Source organism: Hydra vulgaris, chromosome 01 (genome assembly GCF_038396675.1).
Source record: "Hydra vulgaris chromosome 01, alternate assembly HydraT2T_AEP".
Taxonomy (NCBI): Eukaryota; Metazoa; Cnidaria; class Hydrozoa; order Anthoathecata; family Hydridae; genus Hydra; species Hydra vulgaris.
In genome coordinates, this window is record NC_088920.1 from 54,237,758 (window position 1) to 54,249,006 (window position 11,249).

Consider the following 11,249-nt stretch of genomic DNA (forward strand, 5'->3'; position numbering starts at 1 on the left):
AATCTTTTTAATTTTTTGCAACCTCAAAATTTAATAAAATTGTCTGAAGATGATCTAATTAAATCAGCTAAATTATTGCAACATAGTTACCCATACGATTTGACAAAACATTTTCCAACCCAATTAATCAATGCAATCACTTTTATTAAAAATGACATCACAGAAGCATCTACATTAATAGATTTAGCTGACATACTGCTCATCAAATACAGTTTTATGGAGTGCGATTTTTCAGATGTAAACACAGCAATATTGCTAATGATGACAATACCTGTGATAGTTGCAAGTGCTGAAAGATCTTTCAGCAAATTAAAGATTATCAAATCATATTTAAGAAATAGCATGTCTCAGGAGCGTCTCAAACATTGTGCAATTTTGGCAATAGAGAACGAAAAAGCACAAACATTAGAATTAGATAAAGTAATTGCGGAATTTGCGAATAAGAAGGCAAGAAAAGTTTATATTTAAAGTTGTTCAACAAATACAAAGTTTCTTAAAATATTCTTCAATTTTTTTTTCTATTCTTGATAGCATTCTAAGAATTACTGTCTTAAGATAGTATAGTTATTATGAAAATAAAAATTCTCCCATAGGCATAAGTGAGGTAAAGTTAGTTTTTGCTATTAAGGATGTTCGTTCTTTTTTATAATTATTTTGTGAAAAGATTCTAGATTATTTCTCAAATTTATAAAATAAATATTTTTTATATACTTAATCGTGTTATATTAACTCAATATAAAAAGCAAATATTGGATATTTCATTTGTAAATATATTTTGAAAAAATGTAAAGTGGGAGGGCCCCTTTTCTTTTTTGGCGGGGGGGGGGGGCGTAAATTTATAGTTACGCCACTGGTTTTAGCATTAGATATATATAGAGGGAATGTCAAAGTTGCTATTATTGTTGTTGTTGTTTTTGTTGTTGTTAATATTATTACTGTTATTATTATTATAAATTAATATTCATATACAATAAGCATATATTCTGCATACAAATATAGTTTTTCAAATGTGTCCTGCAATAATTAAAAAGTAAAAACAAAATTTGAATTTTTATTTCTTGTATTTTCCCTGTAACTATTATTGCTGCTATTAAAAAAGTTTGTTTTATTTTGATTTTTTTAATTGATTAATTTTATGTTCTTAATTGGTGATATGGTTCACTAAAGTTTATTTATTTATATTAATATTAATAAAGAAATATTTTAATATAAATTAGTATTATTAAAGAAATAAAATGACGCATTTAACTAGAGTATTATCAATAAAATCAAATGAAGCATTCAGCTAGAATATGATTAAGAAAATAAATTAAATGATTAAAATTAATGAATATTATTAACAAATTAGTCAGGTCAGGTTATCCTTTTACTGGTAATATATTACCCAGTACAACCTGCTCTACGTCCTGCTGCCTTGTAGGATACGCTTTTTTAAGCAAAGACTAAGAGATGCCAACCCCCTGCCTTGGAGCTCTTGGTTGAGTAAAGGCTGTCTTTATAAAAATACTCAACCTAGGCAGAAGTTAAACGCATTTAGCTACTGTCTTATAGAAGGCCTCCTAGGGAAAAACTTAAGGGTAAACAGATTCTGATCTGTTGACCAGCCTCACACCCCTTCTTCATCTATAAGACTGGCACAGATGTATTTATAATACATTGTTTCCAGTTTAGGATGTTGAATGCTGGATCTTCTTGGCTTAATGCATGGGTTTTGCTTGTGTCTCTGTTTTTATGACTAGGCAACTCATTCTATTATCTCCTAATAAGGGTACAGCTCTAAAACTCAGTTTTATGGTTCTGAGGCTGGCTGGCAGTCAGGTTTCCTGAACTTTGTGGTAGTTCTTAGAGAGGCTGGTTCCATCAGCAGCTGTAAAATATCAGAGTATTAACATTGCCCTGTTGGGCGTGGATGGTGTCCCTGTTCGTACTTTTGGCGTACATTGTTGAGGCCACATTTGGAGCCCTTTGTCGAGGCCTCATTTGGAGCCCAGCTTAGGGTTTATTAATAGTAATGAAGCAATTGCTTGGGCATTTAAATAGTGTACTGAGTACTATCTATGCTTTGAGTCAATTTCTTTGACAAATTTAAAAATAATGAAACTACCAAAAATTATAAAACACAAAAAACCATCATCATCACCAAGTTCTCTAAACCTATCATTCACTAATATTCGTGGTCTTCGAAGTAACTTTTCTTCTGTTGAGTCTTATCTCTTGCAAAGTTCACCAGACCTACTTGCTCTTTGTGAGACTAATTTGAATTCAGCTGTCTCATCTTGTGATCTTAGTGTTGATGGTTATCTTCCTTTAATTCGTAAAGACTCCAATAGTCACATGCTTGGCCTGGGCATTTACATTTGTAAGAATTCACCCATTTGTCGGGAAACTAGGTTTGAATCTACTGGCTATTCTTTTATGTGCTTTCATTTAGCACCACTTCACTCTATCACCTTTCTCTTTGTTCTATATCACTCTTATTCATCTTAAGACTGCACTCTTTTTTGATGTTATTTCTGATCAAATTGACCAAGCCCTCTCTCCTAATGCATCAGCCAATCTTGTTGTTGGTGACTTATCACACTGAATGGATTGGTTCTAGTGTTAGAGACTGCAGGAATTAGGACCCACAACTTTTGCCTTTCTCAATCTGTAACTCAAATAGTCAACTTTCCAACTTGTTTTCCATACCTGAATCATTTACCTTTTCTACTCAACTTGTTTCTGATTGTAGTCAGTGCTCAGTTTCTCCACATTCACTCTTAGGTGCTTCTGATCACGGTTTGATCTTTCTAAAACCATTATCTCATTCTTTTTCATCATCAGAATCCCCCTATCATTTTACCTCTTTCAACTACCTAAAAACTTACTGGGATCCTTTCTGTGATTTTATTCGTTATGGCCCTTGGGTAGAAATCTTTTGTCTTCCTGCTGACAAATGTGCTTCTTACACAACTTCTTGGATTTAGGCTGGCATGGAATCTTTTATTCCCTCTCGATGATTTCAAGTCAAAACTCACTCTTCTCCATGGTTTACCTCAAGTTGTGCTGCTGCAATTTCCAATCAAAACCATTACTTCCATATCTATCAGCGAAACAATTCTCCAGAAAACAGATGTCTGTTTACTATTGCTAGAAACCATTTTAAAATGATTTTCAAATCTGTTATTCCACTTTTCTTGTATGGTTCAGATTTTGTCACCTCACCTAAAGACAAAGCTAAATTGTTTGCTAAGAGCTTTTCATCGATATCATCTCTTGATTCCACTTATTGCATTCTATCTGTTATAGCCAACAAACATATTGATCCATTGCTTGACATTTGTATCACTCCAGCTGCTGTATCTAAAGTTATTTCCTGCTTAGACTCTTCTACAGCTTGTAATGCGGACAACATACCTGTTGTAGTCTTGCAGAAGTGTTCTCCGGAGCTTTCGTCTAAACTTTTAAAACTATTTAACAAGTTTTTTCAGAGTCTTATTTTCCAGCATGCTAGAAAGCAGCATCTGTTATCCCTATTTTCAAATATTCTAGAGAGCAATCTGACTCGTCTAAGTATTGTCCCATTAGTCTTTTACCTATCATAAGCAAGGTTTTTGAATCTTTCTGTCTGTCAATTTTTATCTTGCTCTATAAACTTCATCTTTTTTTCTTCCATTAACTTCCAATTCTAATAGTGGTTGCTTGCAGTCTTGCTGGAAGTGAAGATGTTGAAAAAAGAAAAATTAAAATAAAAAAATATTTTTTAAACATCAAGTACAGCATTGTACTAACTAATTTTGCTATTATGTGAAATTTCGGTCTAATTTGCATAGACTGTCATCAGGCATAAAATACCAGATTTGAATTAAATGAAAAGCATAACAAATTTCTTATTTTAATGTACTAATAAAACTCAAATATCAACCCTTCAATTATTACTGGAGTTTTTAAACGTTATCATGAGCCCGAAAAATACATTAACAACAAGATTCAGTTTATAATAGATATGTTTGTTGAAAATGGTCATAAGAGATCAAATCTACAAACAATTACCACAAATTACCTTTTAAGTAAAAACAATCATAACAATAAAGTTGCAAAAAAACTAGAAAATAATGTTGTTATTATAAAACTACCTTGGCTACCAACACTTGGACCAAAATTACGCAAAGCACTAAAAACATATAATGTCAAAGTTATTTTTACAACACCACCTCATTTAAAAACAGACCTTAGTAACAACAAATCTAGGTTAATACCAAACAGCAACCCTGGGGTGTACAAGCTTACGTATTCATGTAGGATAATTAATATTGAGGAAACAAAAAAGAGAATTTTTCAAAGAAGCATAGAACATCAAACTAGCAGTATGAATGTCGATTGGTGTGCTTCTGGAGCGACTGAACATTGCAAAGAATGCCATGGAATATTCCACTGGCTGCACCCAAAAATGTTATCTATAAATGACTATCATGAAAGGAAAACAAGAGAATTGCTTGATATTGATTATGCGCAAATATCTCAGAAAGTTAAACAATCTTTTATTAAATAATTTAGTTTAGAGGTTAAACAAATACTTTTGAACAGGGATAATGGGGTAAAAGTTGCTTCAAATAGTTGGAGACCACTCATTAAAAAAATCATAAAAAAACAAAACAATTTTTATTGACGTTGATGATGTCAACTTTTTTTGTAAAGACTTCTTTATGATTTTTAATATTTTATTTTGCAACGGTTTTTAAATTGGCATTTTATGTCTGATGGCGGTCTATATAAATTAGACCAAAATATCACATAAAAGAAAAATTAGTAAGATTACGTTTTTGATGTTTTATAACATATTTTAACTTTACGTACAACAAGAAATTTTGCAAAAACAATTTTTTAAATTGTCCATTTTGTCAATAATTAGATGATTAATAAAAGTGATTAATAAAAATTCTTTTGAAATTTCATTTTAACTTTGCATGAGTTTTAAAGTTAATTTTCAAAGTTAGTAGTATTTTACTATATAGAATATTTATAACAACAAATCACATGGCAAACACAACAATGGATTTTATATTGATAAAGCTGAATCTTTAAATACCATAAAATCTTTTACTATGCTTTAGAAAGTATATAAGTAACATAGTGTAAATACAGTTTTTCTAACAAGAAGTGTAGTACAGTTATAATTTTATCTTTAGATTTATACAAAGTTTTTTTTAATTTTTAAAGTTTTGATGAAAATTATATAAAAAATAGAATTATTATAAAAAGATTAAATTTGATTTTGAAAAAGCCAAAAAATTTTAAAATCTGGCTTTAGGCATAGGTACCACTTGTAAAGTAAACACCATTTGCAAAACTACTTTCGCCCTATCACCACTCTTGCACTAGCTACAAGCTTTTTTTTTTATTGTTTATAAGTTTTGTACTTTTATGTGTGAATTTTTTATTGTTTTTTTTCCCCGATAGCTTGGAGTTCCTGATGAATTCTGGATTGGGCGACAAATGATGTGTTGGAATTATGATAAAACGCCATGGGAAGAATTTCCTCATATGTCAATATCATTGTTATCATCACAAAGCAGCTCGAAGGAGTTTGTACTGAAAATTCCTCCACAGGTATAATTTTTCTTTACTTTTAAAGTGTAATATTTTTTGTTTTTGGTTCAATAAAAGGTCTTGAATAATTTTGAAATAATCTAATTTAGTTATACATTTTTAAATATTCTGTGAAAAGTTTTTGTTATTAAATCTGTTATTTTTTTAATATAAGAAGTGTTTCCTGATTATTATTATTTTCCTTTTAGGAATTATCCATAAATTATCCAATACTTAATTTAGTTAATAAACAAAACCAATAAAATTGCTATGGTTTCCTTGCAGAGTCTTAATTTAGTCTAAGAGTAAAATAATGCTTTAACTTCATTGAAAATTACCGCGTGAATGATCTCATGTCTATTTTTTAAATAAATTTAGCGTTGCATAATTTATCGACGATCCTTTAACAAAGTTTACAATTTTATTCTCAATTGGGAAATTATTTTTAAATGAATACTTTTTTTAACATTAGTTGTTTATTTTTCTATTTATACTATTATTATAAATTATTAGCATATAAAAATTATTATACAATATCATACAATATGCATTTTAATTTCAATATTGCATTCAATAGTTTCAATATTGCATTCAATAATTTCGTTATTGCATTCAATAATTTTGTTATTGCATTCAATAATTTTATTATTGAAAATAGCCTAAATGTTCATATTCTTTCACTGCACATGATATTAGTTACATGAATTTTGCGTCTAGTTTGTACTCTTTTTTTTAAACTAATGTTTATTTATTCGGCAATAAATTCTGGTCTGACATTTTATTTTTCAAATTTTCATTGCTTTTATACTTGTAAAAGAATTTTTTTGATTAAAATTAAATAATAGTTCATTCAATAAATCAAAATCTACATGAAGTCAAGAAAAAATTTAATAAGTTTTAGAAACCTGTAACCTTTTTAAGAAAATTTGCCACAAATTCTTTTACTAATTTTAAACTGCTAGACACCTAATCTAATTTTTTATAACTAGTTTTTTTAAAAAGTTCTAGGTTAATTAAAACACTTTTTTTTTCTAAAGTTAATCAAAATTTAAAACACGTTTTTTTGTTATAAAATATTATATAATAGTAAAACAGTGTTTTTCTAAAGTTAATTAGATTTTAAAACACGTTTTTTTTAATATAATATTATATAATAGTAAAACAGTGTTTTTCTAAAGTTAATTAAAACCCTAAAGCTAAAAGAATTAAGTTGCCATGAATTACCAAGGGTTTACTAAAGTCATAAAAAACAAACAAAAGTTATACATGAAACACTTTAAATGTAAAACAATCGTAATGAAGTTATATACAAGAGTTATGCTAAACATTTTGAACACCTCAATAACAAAAAATAAAACTTACTACTCAAGAACATAAGTCTACTCAAGAAATAACTTATGTAACCTTGTAATCTATGTAACCATGAAACCTATGTAACCATGTAACCTATGTAACCATGTTTTCCTTTTAATTCCTACCTGGACACTTTTTAACTATTTCCTGATGAGTTAAAAAAGTTCAATTATTAAACCATGATTTCCTTTTAACTTTTTACCTAAACACTTTCTATTATCTCTTGAAGAGGTAGCTTTTCAAGAGAGTTTTCTATTTTTACACCATATATATTTATAATAAAATGAATAAAAAATAAAAAAGGTATCTCGTCTAAAAACTATGTAAATGAATATTCTGATTTTCATGACCAATCTGGTTGCTAAAAGAATAGTAACAAAGTTGATATACAAGGAACGGACAACAAAGAATTTTTAATGCACATCAAGTAGAAAGAAGTTATCAAATGAAAGTACTATGAGAGAATGAAACTTTCTAATAATAGATTTCCTAAAGAGGTCCTAATAATAGATTTCCTAAAGAAGCCCTAATAATAGATTTCCTAAAGATGTTCAAAATTAATATAAAAAGAACAATTATGAATTTTTATTTATTTTAAATATAGGTAAAAATGTTGTAATAAAAACAACAGCAACAAAAAAAGAATAAACCTTTAACGAACAAACTTAAAAAAAAAATTGTTCAACTTAAAAACTAAAAGTTAAAAATTGTCTTATAAAAAGCGCTATAATTTGCTAAATTTTTCTAAGTAAAAACTGCTAAAAATGGCAATTAAAATTAACTTTCTGTTTAGTTGTATCTTCGTGAAACAATTGAGAGGGGACCACTTCCTGGGCAGCATTGCTATAAGTTTGCAATAACTAAAGCAGAGAAAGGAACTGTAATAGGAGCAGTAGTAATGGAAGGTTTTTATGTGGTTTTTGACCGGGAAAATATTCGCGTAGGTTTTGCCGCAACTACTTGTGGGGGTAAATTATTGTTTTTTTCATAGTTGATAGTTTTTAGTTTTTTTAAATATGTTAACTTAGTGCACATAAAACCTAAAATTGAATTTTAAAAAGGTAATATATTAAATATAAAAAGTTGTTTTGCAATTGGTATCATAAAATTAGTTTATCAATTTGCGCTAATATAAAGTTTATTTTGATCTAGCCGAAGGGCGGCTTAATCCACGATCAGAGGTGTCCGGACCATTTATTAGAGGTAAGTTTTTTTGTGCCTATTATGTGATGTGAGGTAAACATATTTTTTTTTAAAAGTAAAACGGTTATTTTTTAGTAAATTTTTTGCTATTTTTAGCTGATCCAACCGATTGTGAATATATTGAGTCAGAACTTGCTGACACAGCTCTTTTAACAGTAGCTTATGTAATGGCCGGTGTTTGTGGATTGTGCTTACTTCCGGTTTTTATATTGCTTGGTCAAGCTTCTTGCAAAAAAAGTGTTGAGAAAGCTGGTGTCCCAAGAGATTATTGATATCTTTTTACTCTTCATAAATTAATTGTTCTGTCATTATGAGTCTATATAAATAATTTTTTAATTATCAATAAGCTTTTATATATGTTTAAAACTATGTTAATAAAATTAACTTCTAATTTTTTGGTGTGAATTAAATATTTGAATATTAAACTTTTTAAAAACGACATGTATTTTTAAAATATGAATTTTAATTTTTTTTAAAAATAAATAGTAAAGTTTTTTATTCATTTATTTTTGTGACAAAACGTGTGATAGTGAAGAATAACAAATGTTGAGTTAAATGCTAAAATGGGGGAGGGGGAGCGGGATCTAATTGCCTGTGTCAACTCTTTTCTTTAAAATGGCAGTCTATTAAAATAAAAAATTAAAATTATACATTGAATTTTATTTTATCGTATAAATAAAGTTAGTGATCCGACTATGTATTTTTACATATTTATTTTTTATATTTTGTTTTATATTACACATTATATATATATATATATATATATATATATATATATATATATATATATATATATATATATATATATATATATATATATATATATTTATAGAGAGAGAGAGCCTAACTTAGCATATCTAAACATTCTAAACACCTAATAAGACCGTCTGTACAGAAAGTGCAGTTCAATCGAAACAATTTTCTTGTAAAACGAAGATATTTTGAACATCGGCTTCCTAAACAGTGCGGGCAGTTGATATAATATAGCCCTGCGCAGTTTTTGCATGATTGCCGATTGTACTCAACTTTATCAATGTAACGAATTAAATTATAAATTTGACCAGTTTCAAGTAAAGCTTCAATTCGGTCTCGACCACCAACGTATTCACCTTTTATGACTACTTGAGGAGGAGTTAGACCTTTGAACTGTTTTTCAAAAATTTTCCGATTTTCTTGGCAACAAATATCCCGTTCTTCGGTTTTTACCATTAGAATTCTAAATACTTGTCTAACATAAAGACATTCTGATTTAGTTTTTCTAATAACTCCTAAGCTTGTAGTGTAAATAATGACCTTTTTATATTCTGGACTTAAACCAATGTCACAAGTATGAAGGAAATTGCTATTTGTTTTGTTATTGTTAAATTGCTTTACTATCATTGCTACTTTTGATTGTAAACCACGAACAGTTCCAAAGTCGCTTCTTATTTCATTTAATGAACAGGCTAAGCAACTCTCTTCTGCTTTGTTGTTATTTCTTGTATCGACTTCCTCATTTTCTGATTCGTGACCCAATAAATCCGCTTTATAATAGTAAAAATTAAACTCACCCAAATCAGTATCTTTACAATTATTATTATCAGAAATGTCAGAAGTTTTGAAATTTTCGTTTATGTTATTGTCATATTGATTTAAATTCAATTTATTTATTTTACTAGTTGAATTATTATTTTCGATTTCATAAGATAAATCTTGCATATCGTCACTATCTTCGTAAATGTTTTGAATAGTTTGATCATTCCAATACGTTGGCTGAACTGTCCTCGTGATATTATGTTCATTTCTTTCTATCTCATTGAACAACTGATTGTCTGAAGATTCGTTTGACATTTTTTTTGGTGTTGAAATTAAATCATTAATAAAGATAATACATGTTTCGATTTTTTAATGTTTTTTATTGATGATGCTAAAATCTATTGTTTGTGTAAACTGGAACTTTCATTTAAAAAAACTCGTATGCAATTAAATTTTCCGTTTTGCAAGTCTAATGTCCTTAAAGATTTTTATTTTGCACACAAAAAAACAACTTGAAACGATACTCATCCGTAAGTATAATTAAGCAAATGAATATGAATGAATAAAAATATATTGATGAACATAAATTTATGAATGAACATAGAATAGTTATGAATGGGTTTAAATAATATATAAACATCAAGAAAAATTTTTTTTAGCAATTTTTAAAGAAGGTTATAAAATGTTAAAAATTAAAATTATAAAGTAGTTCTAATCGATTTTATTAACGCGTGTTGTAAGAACATGTAATCTTATATATAGATAATTGACTAACATTAATCATTTTAATTCCTGTGACCCCCTCTGTAGGTCATAAGATTTGTTAGTAAATGTGACCACGCCAAAAATAAAATTAGTTAAAATTAACAGTAAACCTAAGATTTCTTGCAAACTTCATAAGTTTTCAAATTTATTAAAAATAAAAATATAAACTTGCACAAAAAATATAAATTGCTATTTTACTTTTATTTTTAACATTACTTACACTTGAATAATTTTGAATATGTAAAAAAAAGTTTTTTTTTTTACATAATTATAGTTTTATATAGATTTATAAATATTCTTTATAATTATATATATTTGAAAATCTATTATTATTAGAAAATCTCGGAACTAAATTCAGCACTCTAATGCGGAGGTGAAAAATATGACTGACTATTCGAGTCAGACGTAGCATACGGTAAGGTGAAATCGAGATTTTTATAGTAGTGATTTCGCAATTTTGTGATAAGTTATTAGTTTTTACCTTAGTAATTAACATAAAAAATTAATAATAAAAATCAACGAAAAGAGTTTGCACATCAGTTTAGCGTATTCATAAGAAATTTTAGTATATAGAAGAACATTCTCTTGAAAGTCAGCTTTCATCAATAATTAAAACTCAAATAGGCACTGAATGAATTCACGGCTTTTTTTTTCTACAGCTTTTGTAAAAAGACAACGCAGCTAACATAGGTTCAAAAAAAAAAGAGAAAAATCTTTAACTAAGTCATATAAAAATGTCTTGGCGTCAATATAAACACCTTATATTCGCCCCTAATCTTAACTTATCTTATTTTTACTATCTTCGACTATGGTTATACAAAACTGCATTTTTTCAAGCCATTTAC

At 28.0% G+C, this 11,249-nt stretch overlaps 2 protein-coding genes across 2 annotated transcripts in view; one reads left to right on the forward strand and one right to left on the reverse strand.

The window, feature by feature from the left end:
• LOC100215715 (beta-secretase 1) overlaps positions 1–8,622 on the forward strand; it is a 32,443-nt gene extending 23,821 nt beyond the window's left edge. Inside the window, exons 6-9 of the mRNA XM_065788629.1 lie at positions 5,440–5,589; positions 7,715–7,889; positions 8,074–8,124; positions 8,221–8,622. Of these exons, the coding sequence (XP_065644701.1) occupies positions 5,440–5,589; positions 7,715–7,889; positions 8,074–8,124; positions 8,221–8,396 (552 nt within the window). The 3' untranslated portion in view covers positions 8,397–8,622. The remainder of the gene's footprint in view (positions 1–5,439; positions 5,590–7,714; positions 7,890–8,073; positions 8,125–8,220) is intronic.
• Positions 8,623–8,960: 338 nt separating this feature from the next.
• On the reverse strand, positions 8,961–10,090 carry LOC105844872 (glutaredoxin domain-containing cysteine-rich protein CG31559). Its single transcript, XM_065788630.1, has one exon. The coding sequence runs from the start codon at positions 9,952–9,954 to the stop codon at positions 8,968–8,970; it is 987 nt and encodes a 328-aa protein (XP_065644702.1). The 5' UTR covers positions 9,955–10,090; the 3' UTR covers positions 8,961–8,967.
• Between the last annotated feature and the right edge of the window lie 1,159 nt (positions 10,091–11,249).